General features: G+C 44.2%; 1 protein-coding gene across 1 annotated transcript in view; it reads right to left on the bottom strand.

Annotated features, from left to right (window-relative positions):
* Ncapd3 (non-SMC condensin II complex, subunit D3) overlaps window positions 1-20,793 on the bottom strand; it is a 69,251-nt gene that overhangs the window by 5,675 nt on the left and 42,783 nt on the right. The window contains exons 22-33 of the mRNA NM_001034000.1: window positions 20,365-20,479; window positions 20,169-20,273; window positions 17,997-18,235; window positions 17,085-17,164; window positions 7,363-7,500; window positions 6,953-7,086; window positions 6,543-6,739; window positions 3,834-3,944; window positions 2,319-2,501; window positions 1,807-1,985; window positions 1,473-1,606; window positions 727-804 (exon numbers count right to left, since the gene is read on the bottom strand). Of these exons, the coding sequence (NP_001029172.1) occupies window positions 727-804; window positions 1,473-1,606; window positions 1,807-1,985; window positions 2,319-2,501; window positions 3,834-3,944; window positions 6,543-6,739; window positions 6,953-7,086; window positions 7,363-7,500; window positions 17,085-17,164; window positions 17,997-18,235; window positions 20,169-20,273; window positions 20,365-20,479 (1,693 nt within the window). The remainder of the gene's footprint in view (window positions 1-726; window positions 805-1,472; window positions 1,607-1,806; window positions 1,986-2,318; window positions 2,502-3,833; window positions 3,945-6,542; window positions 6,740-6,952; window positions 7,087-7,362; window positions 7,501-17,084; window positions 17,165-17,996; window positions 18,236-20,168; window positions 20,274-20,364; window positions 20,480-20,793) is intronic.

The following is a 20,793-nucleotide window of genomic DNA, read 5'->3' as shown; positions in this document are numbered from 1 at the left end:
TATCACTACATTCGTATGAGACATAAATGAATTTTCTGTTTAATATTGGGTCCCATGACAAAGATATCTCATTAAATATATGCAAATATTCAAAAAATCTAAAGATATGTGAAACTGCAAACACTTCTGGTGCCAAACATAAGGGTCCTCTACCTGAACAATAATTCCCTCAAAATAAGAGCCTTTATTAGGTTAGGGAGAAGAAGCTAACTGTTCTAACTTAGAACATTAGGAACAGCTGCCCAGTAAGGAGGAGACACAGACTCAGCATAGCTGGAGAGTGATCTTTATCAGTGAGCCTGTAGTCTTGGTGTGTCACCAGGGCAGAACCCTAGAACACACAAGATAAATGCAGGGCCCAAACCTGACCACAAGCTAGGGCAAAACAGACCAGCACCTCCCAGTACACCTAGAGCAGCAGAGGGTCACCTCCACAGTGTCACTGTTGGGTTACGATCTGATCCATCTGCCCCTCGGTTCACAGTGGTCACACGTGGACTGAGTTAATGCATGCACAAGACTGGGGTGAGTGCTTCCTATTCAATACATTTTCTATGCAGTACTGACGGTCACTGTGAGACACATACAGTTTGGACAGGAGCCCGGTGAGCGTCGGCAGCCAAGGGGAAGGCCTGTTTACCAGGAGGAAGGTTCGCCACCAGTGTTTCTGTGCAGCCAACAGGAGGGAAGGACTGGGAACACTAACCTACTCCATTAGTTACTTACTCTCTGGGGTGCTGATCGCCCTTTTAGTCACACGCTTGACGGCTCTCTCAGACTCCTGCTCCAAGCTCAAGGAAGACGCTAGGACGAAACAGAAGCGTCTATCAGTACAAAAGCCCAAAGCAGCATCACACAGAACAGACAGCAACCCCCACAGAGCATGTGGGAAGTGAAGACAGCATTGTGAATAACGTTAAAGCTCCAGGCACTGTCCGCAAGCACAGGACCTACGGCAGGGCGGAAACTCAGGCCAAACCTATGGTTCTGGTAGCTCGGCAATATAAAGTTTTACATGTGCATGCGTGTGCGCGTGTGTGTACAGGCACGTGTGCGTGTGTGTTTCAATTACTTTTTTTCTTTGGCCTTTGCCACTGGAAATAATTTCCCATACAAGGCTATACCTACGAGGCTGTTTTACTGTGTCACTTACATACAAAATAGGAAAGTATCAATGCTTTCACGAATAGGGCAGTAACAGAAGTCCCGGACTTCCAGTTTAAGGTGGGACACTATAAAGCCACTGGGACAAGAGTTCTGAAAATCTCTAGGAGGCATTTTCACTGCATGCCTCACAGGCGTGATGTGGGGAGAGCGCTGACTTCACACCATTCCCCAAACCCCTCAGCAGAGGAAAGTCCATTTTCTCACCTCCAATTAATTCAGGACAACAGAAAACATTTGGAATGAGGCATAGACTCACTTTTGAATTGTGCATGCTCAATACACCTGATGTCAACCCTAAGGCTTACCACGGCTGGAGGGATTTTCTGGGCTTCCGTTCTCCATGTTGAAAGACAGGGCTCCTAAACTGCGTGTCCTGCTCTTAGACGCAACAGCTTTCTTGACTGAATTCAGGATTGCGATGGTACTCAGAGACATGGGCCTACAGAGACAAGATGGCAGAGCTGACTCCGAGTCAGACCAGCAGGGGGCATCGTTTCCCACCCACGTCTTCTCTTCCAGCCCCCAGGGAGGCTCGTGGTGTGAGGGGTTAGTGATGAGGCAGTTCTGGCCTGGTGGGAATGTGGAGATGCCGTGAGAATGCCACGACTGGGGCTGCTGCTGGCTCAGTGGGCTCCCTACCTGGTACTGGACATTATCTTCAGAGGTCCCTTTTCGCATATAGGAGGCAAAGTTGGTGTGAAGCTGGACCCAGGTGCTGAAGGCTGGCTCTGGGCCAGAGGCAGAGGCATGTTAGCATCGGCCTGGCCAGCACCAGCGGCGGCAGCAGCGCCAGGTACAGCTTGTAAGTCTGGAGCAACCTATCAGGAGAGTGCACAAGAGTATCACTGTTTGCTAGAAGTGCACAGGCAGTCCACTCTACAGCCAATGCACAGGGACAGCCACACAGATGCCAGGCAGGCTGGTCTCTCAGTTTTTAATACAGCACATCTACTTGGAATCCCCAAGCTAGAATGTGAGCTATACTCAGAAACGCTCTGGCAGACAATAAGCTCTTCAGGGAGAAACAACACATAAGACTCGGAGAGGTGCAGGAGGTGGCTACGGAGCTCACGGCACAAACTCCTGCTTTCCGAGGATTCCCACAATTCTCCAGGCAAAGTTGACTGGGCTACTGGTGTGTCCATCCCCACCTGCTGGGAGGGGACCCTGTCCCCGTCTGCAGGCACGTTGGTGGCATTAGCATGCTCCGTCAGAGCTTGCTCCTGGGCCAGTTGTTCAGTGTACTTCTTCATGTCATACTCAAGCTCAGACGCCAGCTGTCTGTCCACTGCAAAGAAGTCTTTGATCTCATCGCGGTAATCCTGCATTACTTCCTGAAACAGACCCAGAAGCATCCTTTAGTGCCTTTTTCCATAAAAAGCGAGGCCTTACTGGTATGGTGCACAACTCCAACTCCAAAATGAGAGCTGGTGAGCCTGGAGGGCAGGAGTTGCAGACCGCCCAAGCCGCACGGCAGCCCCTTTCCTCCCCGTCATGAGAGTTTCTCTGTGTAGTTCTGGCTGTCCTGGAATTACTCCACAGACCAGCCCAGCCCCAAACTCGGAGATCTGCTGCAGGTCACTCAGTCCCAGGACATTTTCCTGGGACACTGAGCACACAGGCAGGTGAGCACGACACTTAGTTTCTGCTTACGGCTGTGGTCCCACCAGAAGGTGCCTGTCTGACTGCCATGCTTCATGGGAGAGGACCCTGTAGAGGTCACAGAGGTTGTATAGCCTGGAAGTGACTCGTGTCCAAAGCAACGTTATCCATGGGTGCCCGGGGCGTGGGGTGGGGTGGGGGGGGAAGAGTATGTCACAAACAAAACAAAACCCCCAAATTCTCATGTTCTCTGTAAAGTGAGCTCAGCTCTCCTATATGATCTTCCTTAGGATGCAAAACTATCTGAAAAATTATATTTAGGATAATTTCGCTATAGCCCTTTAAGGAGCTTTTCCAATTTTTCAAAAAACCCTTTTAGGTCAGAGGAAAACTGACTGGTGGTGTGCGGGTTCTGGCGAGCACCGTCATCTGCTGAGCTATCTTGCTAGCGGCAAGTTTGTTTTTTTTGAAGAAAACCAAATGTGAACAAAGAAAAAGCTACTAAATTAAAGGAGAAAATATGCCATTTTTTCCTGAATGCTTTCTGTCAGACGCCCGAGGCTTTGCTCAGAGCTGTGTTATAAGCAAACACGTCCCAGCTTTGCAGCTCGCATGGTCCTCTGCTTTACAGACGACCCAGCAACAGGAGCTGTCTCAAAAAAACACCTTATCCCTGCATGCATGACACCGCCACGGGGCCGGGACTTCCTGCCTGCAAGTCAAACAGCCAACTTTAAATATGATGACCAATTTCCACCTCATCCTTACAATGTCTTGTCCTCAGCTTTAGTTGAGAAAATCTTTAGACTGGAACATAATCCCAAGGAAGGTTCAAAACACGAACATATGCTTTAAAAACTCAGTGGCCTGAGAAACACGGAGCACCTCAGTGGTACTTCTGGCCACACTTCAGTCCCTCAATGCCCTTGGCAGCCTGCTCGGTACATTTCTATAAACGAGGTTTCTTAGCACCGAGTTCTTGTCGTTCACTGTCTAGACTAAGCAATGAATCTGGGGCAGTGGGGCTTGGGAGGAAAACCCCACAGGGCAAGTTCCTCATTTACCCTGAGGTAGTTCATGAGTTCCCTTAAAGCAGGGATCTTATTTTTCTCCAGCACAGTCTTCAGGGAGATGATGATTGGAATAATATTCTCTATGAAATTCCTCTTTTGAACCTGCAGGAACACACACAAAAGCATGCATTAAATGCACACACATCTGAACATTAATTTTTCCTTCATCTACTTCTTTAAGTATACCAAATCGAGCAGCTACAGAAGCCCATCTGCCAGTTGACTAGAATACTGGGAGTGAAGAGCTTGCCTGGCTTGTTATCAGACTGTAAGCACCACAGCACATACAGGCCTGCACAGCAGAATGCATATTAACACCAATTCTATGTTCTAAACTAGAAGAAGGAGTAAGAAATACACTGAAGAACTTGACAAAAAGCTTCAATCTCTACACAACCCTGATGGACCCTGGGCTCTGATCCACTATGTATCCTTGCTTTTGAAAGATAATCTGATCATGTGACCACCAGAGAGATACATTATAATCTTGCATGTAGAAAGACAATGATCTGTAGTTGGGTAAGCGTGCACGTGTGTGTGTGTGTGTGTGTGTGTGTGTGTGTGTGTGTGTGTGTGTGTATGCCAGTGCTCCTGAATGCATACATGAATGGACACATGTGTCTGCCTTTACTATGTCTATGTAACTCTGTATAGTTTTTTTGAAAGTATAATGTACCGGGGTATGATGACCAAGCCTTATAATCCTGTGCTGACTCAGGAGGCAGAGGAAGGAAGATCAAGAGTTTGAGGACAACCTGAGCCAAATGGTAAGACCTTTTAAAAAAAACAGGCAAACAAACCAATGGTATGTGATTTAAATAATCAGTACCCAAGATACTGTGCAACAAATCTAAGAATTAAAAATAATTCATTATATTACCCCACATATGTAAGATTATCTTTCTGAAACTGAAATGTACTCTTTCTTTTCATTTAAAGCTAACAGGGTTTCTTGATTGTATGTCACTCATTTCTGAAGCTTTAGGTCAGAGACCCTAAAACAGGGTAACAAATGAATACACAAGCTAATAAACATGTGCCTGAAAATACAGTAAGTGTAGTCACTGTCACTAAATGTGGCCTAAATGTATCCGAATGTATTGTTAAGCACAGTCTGTGTCCTAGACACATGCTAACCTCTGGAGATACAGAAAAGACATCAAGAGTTTCTGTCCTTACACTGTTTCCAAACCAGTGTGTGTTGTGGTAAATGGTGGGAAATGACAAGTGACAGGGGCTGGGGAACTGATGGAGAGGAACGATACCCGGGAGAGACAGGAGTAGGCAAGGATGTGCAGCGGGGGAATCTGTGACGTTGCTTTAGATGGGTGGGGATTAGATGGACCAAGGCCGTTTGTGTGCCGTGAGCACTCAGAGCGATGGTTCTTAACCCAGCAGGGTTCACATTCAGACAGCCTGCACCTCAGATGTTTACATCACGTCAGAACGACAGCAAATTATAGCTGTGAAGTAGCAACGAAGTAATTTTATGGTTGGGGTCATCACGACATGAGGAACTGTATTGAAGGGTCCCAGAATTCAGAAGTTTGAAAAAATGACTTTGACAGAAGAAGCAGTGTCAAAAGGTATGGAACAGTACACATCTGCGGAGAAAGGGATGAAATGAGGTGAGGGCAGGCAGTTTTCTACTCCTCAGAACCTGGATTTAATCCAGAAGGTAACAGAGCACTGCCAAGGTAGCTCATCGAGTTATGTAACATCTGACACTTACCTTTCTTTACAAAAGTAAACAATTACTTCCTGTAAGTATGTGTGCCTAAGAGACTATGTGTGCACCACATGCAAACGGGAGCCTGCAGAAATGAGAAGTACAGCAGAGTCCCTGGAACCCGAGTTAAAGCCACTGTGAGTTCCCATGTGAGAAGCTATTGAGGGAGCTGCACAGCAAGCGCTCGAAACTGCGGAGCCTTTTTTCCAGCCCCAACTGTTACCACCTTTAATAGAAAAATTCCATGAGCCTTCACAAAGTACAATCCACCCCTGGAAGTCTCTTGCTGCCTCAGCAGCCATTTTCAGTATATAACAGAGAATAATTGTGTTGAAGAGACTTCTCTGGCAAGAGAAAAAACAGAGACAGAAAGGGTGCTGACAGGAAATGCCACAGGCTTAGAGAAACAATCACCAGAAAGGCAAGAGACTGGCATGCAAGCAAAACAGACAAGATCTGGATCTTGTTGGATTGCGTGTGATCAAAATCCATTTCCTTAGGATCAGAAGACTGCAGGGATCAGGTGGGAAATACAAACCAAATGAGGAACAAGGCCGTGGAGCCTGCAGAGGGCTGTGGCGCCTCGGTTGTTCGATTCACTGAATTTCTAATTTGACATCTTTGGTCAACTCAAACATACTCTTTGCATGCCAGACTCCTCTTCTGCCTTTGGTTGTATCACAAACTATCTAAAGAGAACTTTTGGGTGCATATACCTTTGGTATATAATTGTTCCACTCTCTGCAACAAACTGGGAGAAGAAACCAAGCAAGGAGAAATGATTAATTCAGTTCTGACAGTAAATTTGAGACACCATGGCACACCCAGGCAGGCAAGCAGACACACTCATGGGAGGAGCTGTGGGTAGAGGCAGAGACTTAAGAACCACAACCAGCTGAGTAGAGCGGTGGCAAGAGTGGCTCCAGGACTCGGTGCCCAAACCACACTGAGGAGCAGCAGAGGGCACACACCTGCGAGATAATCTTCATCTGGGCCTCCTGCATGACCACATTCGCCAGAGCCACGTCATCTTCCTCCAGGAGCTCCTTGGATGCCTGCGCTCTCATTGCCAATAGTTTGATCTCCTTAGAGCTGAGGATGTCAAAGGTATCGGAGAGCAGCTCGCTGGCTTCCATGTCCACGGGCAGGACGCCATCCGTGAAGCACGCTGAGGGAACACAGGACCAGCCTCTGAGAGACCCTTGGCCCAGAGGGGGAAAGAATTCACAGAACTAGGGATGTGACAGCCCTGTTACAGGGTTCTAAGAGACACAACTGACGCCAAGACAGACGAAACAGACATGTCTTTTGTATGGCCCTACTGTGCTATCATCGACACAGTATTTTAAGAACACATCCATCTCAAAGACACCAGACATACCCAAAATGTTAAGACAGATCTTGGAAGTGACATTGAATCGCTGCTCATCTGTGAAGTGCTCAAGAAGAAACTTGTAGATTCTCATTCGCTTCTCCTTGTTTGTCTTTCCCTTTAGCAAAAACAGTGGCTTCCCCCTGGGGCAGAACAGGACAGTATTACTGCTTGTGTGGATATAGGTGACCAAGATTCAAATACAGCAGCCTCAAAGTTGTATGACAAGGACGCTGAGAGGCTCCGGTGTCATTACAGGCATTATCTTTTGTCATCCTGCCAAGAAAACTAATGAGCACTGAAGCAGACATCATACGATGCCAGTGTCTAACCTGTGCACAGGACACGGCAGCACTCCGGAGCCTTACTGAAGCTCTTCCTGAGACATTGAGACCTCACCCAGGCACTCACTCACTCACCTCTCCGACTGGGAAAACTTGTTATACTGCCCATGCTTCTCATAGCTGTTGAAGTGGAATATGCACTCAATGAAGTGCTGGAAAAACATGGTAGGGTTCCTCTTCAGCAACAAGTGAGCCAGGCAGAACTCCCCAAGGCTGCAAAGGAGAGAGGCAGGAGACTCACTGTCACCGTCAGTCTACCACACAGAAAAGCACAGAACGCGAAATACAGATGTTGCATGCTTTGTCTGTCCACGCTCAGTGTTTCAGATCAAAGCTAGGGGCTGTAAAAATGCCTTCTTCATCAGTTTTTTGCTTACTGTTACTTTAAGTGTATGCATGTGAGTGTGTATGGGTATGTCCACATGTTACAGATGTGTAGCCTCAGGAGGCCAGAAAAGGGTTTTGGAATCTCTGGAGCCAAGGAACAGAACTGTGTCCTCTGCAAGTACAGTCTTACCTGCTGGACCACTTCTCTATTCTGTTCTATCAGATTTTATTTCAAATTCAAATACTATCCAGCTATATATTCTTCTGATAGAAATACCCAACCAACTTCTCCAAAACTCTTTCAGGCAGAGGCCTGGGTCCTCATGGCTAGTGCTAAGATAATGGTTACCTGAAAACGAGCATGCGTCTTCTCACTCCAACTTAACTTGTTGCCCACAATGTTGAGCGAAACCCACTTTAATACCCGAACCTTTCCTAAGAATACTGCTGAGAGGAGCTTTACTATTTAATACTCGAACCTTTCCTAAGAATACTGCTGAGAGGAGCTTTACTATTTAATACTCGAACCTTTCCTAAGAATACTGCTAAGAGGGGCTTTACTATTGGGCCAGGAAGCAACCACTCTCCAGAGAATCAATGACTGTCCCCAAGTTTTGAAATCACCAACAAGTCCTGGGCACGTTCCTTGCACCTGAGGCTCCAAAGCTGGAAGTATTCTAGCTGTATACAATGCCACACGCTTGACAAATACCATGTGGGACTACACAAAAATGAAGGACAAACTTCTAATGGCTTCCGAAGCCCGACTGTCAGCTGCTGCTTACATGATCATTTCTGTGTTACCACAATAGCAATGAATGAACACCAAGACTTGCTAAGGGGACCCAGGAGAGGCAGGGCTTGCTGTGATTCAGTCTGTCAGGAACAGAGCTTTAGTTTCACTGTATAGCTCAGCCATGATTCCCACCTACCCAGGAGCACCAGCCAGCTGGTCCTGGGTAGCAGAGTCAAGGCTGATTGTTCAAGTCCTGTACTTGGCTTTAGAAGGCATTAGCATTGCTGGAAACTGACTTTTCCAAGTTGTTTTTCCTCAGACTGAGAATCTAACTGGTTTGTATTACACATTATCAATTAAAGTTCAGAACAGGGAGCTTACATACCATGATGCAAAAAAGCTTAGTTTTAAAAGTTCTGTAGGGGAAAATCAGGTACTGCCTAGGAAATAAGGTATCAGGATAACCTTTTTTTTTTTTTTAATGTTTTCTAAAAATGGTGCCAAGTACAAAATAATTTTTCATATGATATGTATTTTGATCATATTATTTATTTCCCTCTCCCACTCCCCCCAGATCCTCCTCCCCACTTCCCTACCAACCAAACTTCAATTTCTTTCATTTGACCCCCTAAAAAAGCAAGAAAACAAAAACAAAAGGCATGTGGAGTGGTTTTGTATTTATTGGTCAACTACCCCAAGAGCATGGGCCTGCCCTGGGTCCAGCTGAGATACCCACTGACGCTCCCTCTCCTGGCAGTGTTGATGGCAAAGCTTCTTGGTTAGGGCTGGGACTGTGCCCACTCCCCTTCTTAATGCTAGAGTCTTGTGCGTGTTGCCATAGTCTCTGAGAGTTCATCTGGAGGACACTCTTTCCTTGAAGTCATCCATGACCTCTGGCTCCTGCAAGCTTTCTCCCTTCCTTCCATGTAGCTTCCCGAGCCTTAGGGTTGGAGTCCATTTAGGACTGAGAAGTCCAAAGTCTCTACTCTATGTTAATTATCATCTTCTACAAGAAGCTTCTCTGGGGAGGGCTGAGCGAGGCACTCATCTATGGGTAGAGTACTATGTCATAAAGAGTCATCTGATTCTTATTTTCCCTTAGCAGAACAACAGGATTAGGATATCCCCTGGGCCCATTAACCTAACTGGTCTCAGGTTCTTGGTCACTTTACCAATGTCAGGTATGGGTTCTATCTTGTGTATGGGTCTTAAGTCTAGTTTTAGACAAGTAGTTGAGTACCCCGGCAACATTTGTGCCACTGTATCTGAGTCATGGTACCCTGTGGGCAGGTCACTGTAGACTGCAGGGCCTGTAGCTGAGTGACAATGGCAGCAGCAATCAGAGTACCTTCAGTACCATGACTTCATGAGTCAGCAGGAGTGAAGAGTCTAGCCGGGTACCAGCTGGACTTTCCCACGCTTGTCCAGTTCTCAGCAATAGGGTCTTAGCATCAGGACTGTAAGAACAACTGACAGAACTGGCAATACTCTATGATGGTTGAGGAAGCCCATGGGAGGCCTTTAGCCAAGGACTCCACAAGTTGTAACCTATTCCTGGAACTGAGGATTTCAGTTTTTGGTATTGTTTCTGCCATAATATGGTGACTCCATTTAAATTCCTTTCATATACACGTATGTTTTAGGAAACTTCTATAGAAGTAGGTTTCCACACGGCTTTTCAGAGGGCCTTTAGTGTTAGTTGTCCCTCCCCATATTCCTTCCTTTATCCTGTTCTTTCATACCCCTCCCCCAATCCTGTTATTCTAATTGCCCTGTTATCTCTCCATAATACTACATTCTGTTTTGCCCCTTTCCTGGGAGATGGCCTTGTCCCTGCTCCCCTGCCATCCTTTACTAGTTAGCTAACGTCTGTGCTTATTCAGCTGGTAGCACAGACGTGGAAAGCTTAAAAGCTACTAGCCATGCTTAAGAAGTAACATGATACACACACACACACACACACACACACACACACTCTGGTCTGGGTCGTCTCACTCAGGACGACTGTTCCTAGTTTCACCCACTTACCTGCCAAATTCGTAATTTTCAACAGCTGAGTAATATTCCTTTGTGTAAATGTACTGCAGTTTCATGACTGACTCATCAGTTGATGGACAGCTAGGGTGTTTCTAAACTCTGGCTATTAGAACTAGAGCAGCAATGGGAGCTAGCGAGTAAGATCGCCGTGGTCAGACTGAGTTCTTTGGCTGTATGTCTAATGAAGGTGGATCCTGAGGTATAACAATTCTCAAGGCAGCACCACACTGGTTTTCATAGAGGCTAAGTCAGTCTGCACTCCTATCAGCAATGAGTAAGTGTTCCCCTCTCCCCACACAAAGTAGTTTTAATTTGCATTTCTCTGATGGTTAAGAACATTTAAGTGTTTCTTGGTCATTTGTGCTTTATCTTTTGAGAACTCTCTGATTAGTTCTGTTGCCCGTTTTAAAATTGACATGATTTGTATATTGTAGACACTAAGGCTCTATCAGATATATAAAGTGTAAAGACCCTCCCACCCCCTCCTGTTCTTTAGGCTGTTACTTTGCTTGAATGATGGTATCCTTTGCCATAAAGAAGCTTTTCGGCTATACAGGGCCACACCTTCTATCTATCTATACATGCGTGCATGCATATACGTATCCATCTAATGTATATGAGTGCTCTGTCTTCACATACACCAGAGGAGGCAATCAGATCCCATTACAGATGGCTGTGAGCCACCACGTATGCAGGCGCTGAGAACTGTGTTGGGATGTTTTAAAATTACTGCTATTCCCTAGGGATTGTGGACCTGTTTACTTTTTAATCTTGATTTAGGCTATATCTGTCTGTCTGTCCATTTTTAAAAATGTTTTCAAGTGTGGTGGAACAGATTGTTAAAATACATTTTACGATTCTATGAATTTTCTCAGTGTCTACTGTGATATTTCCTCTCTAATCTCTAACTTTATTAATGACTCTGTCTTTTGGTTAATTTGGCTGTCCTATAGGCTTTGGTATATTGTGTTCTCATTTTCATTCAATTCTAAGAGTTTGTAATTCCTTTACTTCTTGGTTCAGTTTTCAGTCAGCAGTAATTTTTCAGTTTCCTTGAGTTTGTACATTTTCTGCTACTTCTGTTGTTGATATCAAGTTTTAATCCATGGTGGTCAGATAGGATGTGGGGGTTATCCTACTTTTCTAGTATCTGTTGAGACTTGCTCTAGGTCCTAATATGTGGTCAACTTTGGAGAAAGTTTAGTGAGAGGCTGAAGAAGTATATTATCTAGGATTTCAGTGAAATGTTCTGAAAATATCTGCCAGGTCCTTTTAATTTATGATGGGCATCTCTGTTTAGTTTTTATCTGAATGGTCTGTTTATCAGAGAGTGTTGGGTATTAAAGTCATCCATTACACTGTGTTAAGGTCAACATGTGATTTTAGTTGTAGTAGTGTTTCTTTTATGAACTTGGGTGCTCTTACTTTTGTGTATAAATATTTAGACCTGCAATATCCTATGCTGGATTTTTCCTTTAATGACCTATGTAGTGTCCTTTCCTACCGCTTTTAATCAGTTTCAGTTTGAAGTTTATTTTGACAGATGTTAAAATAACTATGTTTGTTTGCTTCTTGGGTCCATTTTCTTGAAAAACCCTTTTCGACCCTTTTAGCCTGAGATGGTGTCTGTCCTTGATGTGAGGCATGCTTCTTGGATGCAGCAGAAAGGAGGATCTTTTCTTCTAATCCAATCTGTTAGTGTGTGTCTTCTTATTTGGGAAACTAAGTCCATTAACAGAGTTACTAATGAGCAATGTTTCTGGCTATTTGTTGTGGTGGTGAGAACTGCCCCACCCCCACTCCCTTTGATTTACTGGTCTGGGATTATCTATTTATTTATTGTGTCCTCTTGGGTGTAGTTAACTTCTCTTCAGGTAGAAGTTTTCCTTTTTGTGTCTTCTGTATACTGGACTGGTGGACAGAAATTGCTTAAGTTTGTTTTTATTGTGGAGTGTTTTTTCTTTCTCTGTTGATTGTGACGAATAGTTTCTCTGGGTTTGGTAGTCTGGGCTGGCATCTGTGGTTTCTCAGTTTGTAGAACATAGACCTAGGACCTCTGGATTTCAGAGTTTCTGTTGAAAAGGCAGGCGTTATTCTAATAGGCCTGTCTTTATATACAACTTGGCTTTTTCCCTTGAAGTGTTTAATGTCAATGCCATTTCTCTGTTCTATATATTCTGTGTTTTATTACGTGTTGTGGGGAATTTCTCTTCTGGTCCAGTGTATACTTGGTGTTCTGTATGTTTCTTGTACCCTGATAGGCACTGCCTTCTTTAGGTTGGGGGAAATTTTCTTCTCTGATTCTGATAAAAATATTCTGTGGCTTTGGCCTGCGCTTCTTTGCTGTCCTCAGTTACTCATAGATTTGGTCTTTTACACATCCTGGAGAGGTTGTCCTGGATTTCTCCCCCCGCCTCCCAAGTACATTTTCGTTGACTGAGCTATCCATTTCTTCATCTTGTTTTCAAGACCTGAAATCCTTTCTTCCATCTTTTAAGCTGTTGGTGAGGCTTACCTCTGAGGTGAGGCTTACCTCCGAGGTGAGGCTTACCTCCGAGGTTTTTGTTTGGCGTCTTGAGGTTTCCATTTCCAGTTTTATTTCACTTTGGGTTTTCTTTAGTGACTTTATTTCTTTATTAAATTCTATTTTCAGGTCTTGAATTGTTTTCACTATTTCATCAACTGTATATGTTTTCATGGTCTTCATTAAGGCATTTATCTGTATCCTCTTTAAGGTCCTAGAACATATGTAAAATTACTATTTTGAAGTCCTTGTCGTCTGTTGCAGCTAAATTGCTTTTCTCAGGGCTTACTGCAAACAGGATTGCTGGCTTCTGGAGGAGGCCAACGGTCGTGGCCGCTCAGGCTTGTGACTTTGCTCTGGAGGCATCTAGAGTAAGAACGACTGAACTGTTTGTTGCATGGATATTTGGTTTAGTCTCTGTTGGGTAGATGTGCTTTTCTTTGGTCGTTGGCACCCACTCCGTGTCCTAGGTAAGTGTGGCGGCTATCAGGCCCCTGGTAGAGTGTTTCTGCAGGTTGCTAAGTATCATGAAAGAATGGAAACTGGCCAGAAGGATGAAAGGAGCTGTAGGAAAGAATTAGAGGGACCCTGGTTCTGTTTAGGATGACCTTCACATACGAAATCAAACACAGCTTTGTATAACAAAAGAAAGTTCCTGGGAAATTTTCACTTAAGGTCTGCTTTAAACATCTGTCATCCCTGAGTTTTTAATGCACTCTCCTTTTTTGAGGCAGGGTCTCAAGTAGCCCACGTTCACCTTGACCTCGGTCAACAGCTGAACTCCTGATTCTGTTTCCACTTCCTGAGTGCTGGGATTACAAGCTTGAGTTATCATGCTTGGCTCCATGTTATTCTTTACAGACTGTTTCATCTAGAAATCTGCATTTGAAAGGCAAAGATCACAACGTGAGAGGGAGTTCTGGTAAACCACATGTGACCAGAATGGTGAAAACCATTAAATGGAGAACAAATCTCCCAAGGAAATGAAGAATAAGAATTTGCCCTCTGTGGTCTTTTATGGTCAATCTACTGCAGCAGTGTTCTTGTGTCAACCTGAACTTTCCCGTCAGATCTGAACTCAAAATTTTCAATCTGTTAATTCATCAGTAAGAAGAGAGGTTGCTTTAACTGATCTCGGGACAAACACTGGTCTTCTGGGGGTTTAGGGTGGGAATTCAGAACGGCAGAGATAACCGAGGGTGAGTTACCACTAGGTACATGTGTTTAACTGTCACATACAGTCTGCATGTTCACAGAAGCCTGCACATAACGGTGCACATGCAGGCATGTAGGCATGAAAGCTGCCACGACGCCTTCCTTCCATTAGGAGAAGCTGCAATCAGTCAGTGCATCGTGTCTAATCTAGATGCTCCGTCTACCCCAGGCTTTACCAAGACAGCACGTTTCAGTCCTGATACTCTGGAGAAAAGGTTCTAACTTTTTTGTTTGCTGAAAAATTAAAAGAAACTTAAATTTAGGCTCAAGAAAGGTGGAGGCAAGGCATGGATGGGGAGGTGGCAACTGGGTACAGCACCAGAGCCTCTCCTGTTTACCAGTACTGTGTTAGTTTGATATTTTCCCAAACCATGACTCAGGACCTTCAATGCTCATTATTAGGCACCCAACTGTTTTGCACACCTGCCATTTTCCCAACTTCTTCACCCACAGAGCCCCACGTCTGTATTTCATGCCACCTCTCTGTGAACATGCCATAGACTATGTCACTGCACTGAATCTAAGCGCTTCCCTGTACACACCCTGCCTACCCTTCGGCTGTTTGGACAGCCCCTCCCATTCCATTGGTTCTGCAGCTTCACTGAACTCTCTTGGAGTGGAGTTTATTGTGTCCCAAGCCAAGACACCCTTGGTTTTCCTTCCTTTCCTTTCCTTTCTCAGTTATATTTTGTTTGGACTTTTGCAGCAACTGCCTATTGAACAGTGTGCTTCTTACTTGCTACCATTCTGTGAGTACACAAAGACCACTTTCTACTGCACAGAGAAGATATTATCATACTATTTTTTAGCTTTAAAATTTGTTTTTTTATGGCCCTGTTAAAGATATGCTGGGATGTCTGCCAGTGGCAGAACACTTACAGAACATGTATGAGGCCCTGGGCTTCAGAGTCCATCCCTCATTTTCCTTCCTCAGTTTCCTCATACTAGAATCTGTAGGAAATCCAACTGGACCAAAAATATATTCAACAGACTAACTACTCTTGGTAAATTCTGACTTGGCAGAAACACATGGAGAAACTAATCCATTATATAAGCAAACAGGCCTGACCATGGGTCTAGCATATATAGATATAAGCTTTTCTGAGAGAAGAAACTCCTGTCCACTTTTAAGTCATGGTTTAAACCCAGATTGTAGAGATAAATCTGAATAAATCGCAAAGATTTTGGGGCCGGTGAGATGGTTAAAGGGCCTGCCAGCAAAGCTGATGAGCCACACAGTGAAAGGAGACAAGTAACCTCTGAGAGTCCTCTGTCCTCCACATGTGTGCTGTGGCACATAAACCCAACACAAACACACAGAAGAAAGAGATGACATATAATAAAACCTTCAGTGAGAATACCAAGGTCCTAAAAGTGCTAATTGTTTCACCAGAATACAGCATCTCTATCTGACTGACCCTTTAGTGAGGGCCCAGTGTCGGCGCGCAGTAGAGCTAAAGCTGAGCTTATGTAGTTACCAGCCTGCTTGGTTTGCTCTCAAAACATGCATCTGTAAGATCTGCTCCAGCAGTTAGTATTTTAAGATTTTCTGGTAGTTATTAGAAGCTTACCAAATCCCAAACAAACTGTAGACTACTGTCAGACTCTATCTGACCGAATTTCCTTCTGACCCATGCCCTGAGAATCTGGATTCACACCTTCTATGTAAACATTATGCACACTGATTAATGCTCGTCTTTAAATATATTTTGTATGGTTTTCAAGACATATATGTTGTACATATTTATGGGGAACCATGTGATATTTCAACATGTATGTAGACTATAAAATGTTTAAATTGTGTTAAAACTTATCTTTTAAACATGCTTATATGGGAGCTGATAAAACTAAGAGAAAAGGTGGAAATACAGGTTAGACAGACAGCACCGCATCCTCGGGTCATCACTGGAAGGCATTCTGAGCACTTCTGCCAGGCCTGGACTACAGACCATGAAGACTGCTGGCCACAAGGGGCCTATGAGAGCACACTGAAGTCACTCAGAACTGGCACATCTCATCCTTCCCCGACTACACCAAGAAGAAGCTAGTGGACCCAGCTTTTCTGCTTCTGGCCCTAGACAGTATTAATTAGAAGGTTAATTCTCTGCTACTTTGTTATGTGAAATGTTCCTCCTTTCAAAATTACACCAAAAGAACTTAACAGAAATTCTTCTACAGAAAGCAGACTAAATTATCAGTGGCCAAATTTAGAACCAGAGGAAGCCATTATCACAAGCTATTTATAGTTAATGAACTCTGTGAAGACCTTTCGCCTGCTGTGGAGGCTTCTGTTGCAGCACTGAGCATCCTGTTTTTCAACTGAAGATTTGCTTTAAAAATAATTATTCATCCAGTATAATCTGGAGTAGCAAAGGCTATCAGAGCATCTCCAAACCCCTTGAAAATAAGTCTTCAAAAGGAAAATACATGGATAAGAATTACAAAATGGCAAAGTAACACTTCTCCCTTCCAATTCTCAAGAAACACCCTTTTCCAAGGAGCCTTTGCAATGTGCACGGTGCATTTCTCACTATGCATCCACTCTTGGTTCCTAGACTCTCTCCCTGATCATTTCTGAACTGAAAAGAAAGTTGAATCTCTTTGTCAAAACTAACCTTTTTTTGATCGAGCAATCATTAGGAGAGTCACTACTTAATGCCTTCCATGCTTGCAGTTTGACTGACAGGACACAGAGTGCTCGTCACCCCTTAGTGAGGGCCCAGTGTCGGCGCACAGTAGAGCTAAAGCTGAGCTTATGTAGTTACCAGCCTGCTTGGTTTGCTCCCAAAACATGCATCTGTAAGATCTGCTCCAGCAGTTAGTATTTTAAGATTTTCTGGTAGTTATTAGAAGCTTACCAAATCCCAAACAAACTGTAGACTACTCTGAAAGGAAAGACAGTGCATACCAGATATTAGGGAAATTGTTGTGCTGTCTGACACCCGGAGGCAAGATTACCTGGCAATGTCTGGGTGTGAGTCTACCAGAGTGCTGACAAATCGGAAGAACAGAGAGCCCTTCCACTTCACATATTCCTCCTGTACAAGGAGAAAAACAGCACACTTCAGGATGAGCTTCACTATGCAAACTCTATACACACCAAGTTACGCAGACATTTGTTGGCTTTCCTTTATGTAGCACCCCACACCTGCTGGCTACTGGTCCATCGAGACCCGAGTCTGGCTAGATGGTATCTGCTTCCTAACAGCCTTGAAAGCACATAGAGGAATATTTGGGGGAAAACTTATCAAATCTACATTACAAAAAAAATTACACAAAGAACATGGCTTTAATGGCAGATCAACTGGTGCCTTCGTAAGGTATGTAATGCACAATGAGATGACCTTATGAATCTGTAGGATAGATATATAAGCTAGTGAATACCTTCTTTTTAAATAATCAAATCCTTCTTTCTTGTTATAGCCTATACACAAGTTCTGAACGTACACAGAGCTACCAAATGCTCTATATAGCTCTGTAGTTCAAGACATTTCACAGACTGAAAACAGACTGATAGCTCACTGGACCCTTGCAGCAATGCTGGAAGACAGTGCGTTCCAAATATGATCTACACCGTGAGGCAGGAGCCATTAGGACTTAAGCACTCGGATGTGGTCAAGAGCAGTGGGGCCAGGACTGCAGTCACCTGTCTCCGAGCACTTCCCTCTGCAGAACTGCTGATGCAGAACTGCACTGCTGCCCTAGACTGCTGTGCAAATACGCCAGTGAGCACTGAACGTTAAACCAGAAACGAGGACAATCGTCTTTGAATTCTCTAACACAGCAAGCACATTTCCCATTGTTAACTGAATAGTCCCTTAACCCAGCAATGGTAGAGCAGAAAAGGAGAATTCTGACTCCTGTACATACCTGTAAGAGGTTGGTAAGCAAGATCAGTGTCTGCTTTCGGATGAACGGGTCTGAATCCTTCAGGCAAATGGAAATATTGGGAATATAATTGTCCACCATGACAGTGTACCGGATACAAAGATCACACATCACAATGATGACATTGTTGCGGACAGCCACATCCTCACAGACTTCAAGTTCTCGCACAAGGGCTGGGATGCTTTTCTTTGCAAGGTCTTCATGCTGTAAGCAGAGTTTACCTATCACAGAAGAGAGGAAGATATCTAGATTACACCCTATGCATTTTACATAAAGCAAAATTATGCCCCAAATCACAAACATCGACAAATGACAGACAAATTTCAGGAAGGTCAAAACAGCATTAGAATAAGCTCTGGCACATACCTTTGCAACAGTGACATCATCTTCCACCTTAAGTCAATCTCTGAATTTTATAGCTATTACTTACCCACAAAACGATCAGTAAAACCTAACACATTTTACCTTTGATTAAATACATACTTTAAAACCCTTACTGCATTAAAAATGCAAGCTAGATACGCAGGAGTGAATGCCGCCTCACTTATTTTATTCCTTATTCTGCTAGAGGAAGACTGAATTATACTCACTAGTGTATTTGCTTTGTGGCTTGGGGAAGGTTTCACTCTTACTCAGAATGTTTAGGTATTTTTAAAATAACCAATATCACAAAACCAAAACCAAACCAACCAAACGAAACAATAAAAAAACCTCCCAAACTAAACCACAGCAACAACAAAGGCTGCCAATCAAAACTACACCTGTTATCAAATATACAGCCACTTCAAAGTGGAATATTCAAATTACAGCCGAGGTCAGCGTTTTCATGATGAACTATTTGAGCTGATGAAGAAATGTGCTCACAGCTCATCTTTCAGCTCTGGAAAATATTAAATAAACATTCTCCTTCTTATAAACCGAGCTTCAAACTTTCCATTCCTAAAACTCTGTTGTCATGTCTAGGCTACAGGTCTTTGTTTTGTGTGTGTGTGCGAACTCATGTGTATACACAGGTATCAGTGGAGGCCACAAGACAACCTCAAGTGCACTTAAGCCTTCTCCATCTTCCCTTTGACACGGGCTTCTCACTGGCCTGAAGTTCTCCAAGTAGGCAAGGCTGGTAGGCCAGTGAGCCTCAGGGATGCAGAGAGCTGTCAGTCTCTGCATCTTTGACCCTGGGATTATAGGCATGCACCAGTCAGTAGACATGGCTCTCTGAATTATTCTTTATTTTATTTTATGTGCATGTGTATTTTGTCTGCGTATGTCACTTGTGTGGCTGGTGCCTGCAGAGACCAGAAGAGGGCATCAGATCTCCTAGAACTGAACTTACTAGCAGTTGTGAGAGTCCATGTGGGTACTGTGAATTGAACCTGGGTCCTCTGGAAAAGTAGCTAGTGCTCTTAACTCCTGAGCCATCTCTCTAACCACTGAAATACACTTCTTGATAGACTTACTGAGCTATGCTGTGAAGATTAAAAAAATACAGGAATAGGGATAACTGTATTAATACTTATAACACTACATCTTCCTGTGTATTATAAGTTTATTTATATATGTAAAATATGTCCCATTTAGTCTCGTGTGACTGAATATTTGGTTCCTAGCTGATGACAGTTTGTGAGGTCAGGTTAGAGGCAGGAGACATGGTCTGTGGTGGAGGGATTTTGAGGATCCTATCCCAGCCTGGCTCATTTCCCATCTACTGCTACCTTGCTTTCATTCTGTAAACTGGACTGGAGCATCCTCTGAAATGTGCACTAAAATGAACTCCTCTTCCTTAAAGTTGCCTCTCAGGTATTTCATCACAGCAACAAGAGAAGTAATCACCACATGAGTGGCAGCCTCACGGCTCTCACTGTGAGCGGGCAGTTAGATCCGCAGAGGTGGGCCCTCATACCAGAGTTAACTCTTAAAGTCATAAAAGCTAGAGCAGGCCTGGCTGCAGCAGCACATGGAGCAGGCCTGGCTGCAGCAGCACATGGAGCAGGCCTGGCTGCAGCAGCACATGGAGGCCTGGCTGCAGCAGCACATGGAGCAGGCCTGACTGCAGCAGCACATGGAGCAGGCCTGGCTGCAGCAGCACATGACACAGTACTCAGAGCACACAAGTCACACAGCCTGCAGCCGCACTTCCCCTCGGGGCACCCTTACCCAGAGTGATGATGGCATGTGCTCTAATCACAGACGGCAGGGCAGAGCTCCTGGCCTGGAAAGGCAGCTGACTGGCGAGGTCTGTGGTCCCTTGAGATGATGGCACTGCAGGGGAGGAAGAGGAAACCATGTATCATTGGGACAGTTAACTGAGCCTCAGGACAGAACGGTGGGAACTATGACTTCAAGGGCTTACAGTGATCCGCATGAGCAGAAGAAGCCAGAATAGACTGGATTAGAAGGAAGACTCGCTTCTCTACTAGGGCTGGACATAACTGGGCTATATCTCCTAGGGTAAAAATGCATTTCACCTGCAAAGAGAGTGGATTTTGGAATAAAAACAGGCAAAAAGAAAATAAATACCAGTTGGAGTAACATGCCAAAAGAACATTATTTTGTTTCACAAATTACAATTACTATTACAAATTACTGTTTTTGCTAGTAATAAAAACTCCCCTTTTATTTTGCACATTACAAAAGCTCAGCTCTATTACGTAGTGTAAGACATGTAACAACTGTTTTAAAAGTCAAAGGGGACAAACAGGAGCTGGAGGGATGGTTCAATGATTAAAAGCACTTGCTGCTCTTATAGGGAACTGTTGTAGGATAGTTGATCACGCTGTGA

Source organism: Rattus norvegicus, chromosome 8 (genome assembly GCF_021556685.1).
Source record: "Rattus norvegicus strain SHRSP/BbbUtx chromosome 8, alternate assembly SHRSP_T2T, whole genome shotgun sequence".
Lineage (NCBI taxonomy): Eukaryota > Metazoa > Chordata > Mammalia > Rodentia > Muridae > Rattus > Rattus norvegicus.
This window is presented reverse-complemented; position numbering and strand designations above follow the sequence as displayed.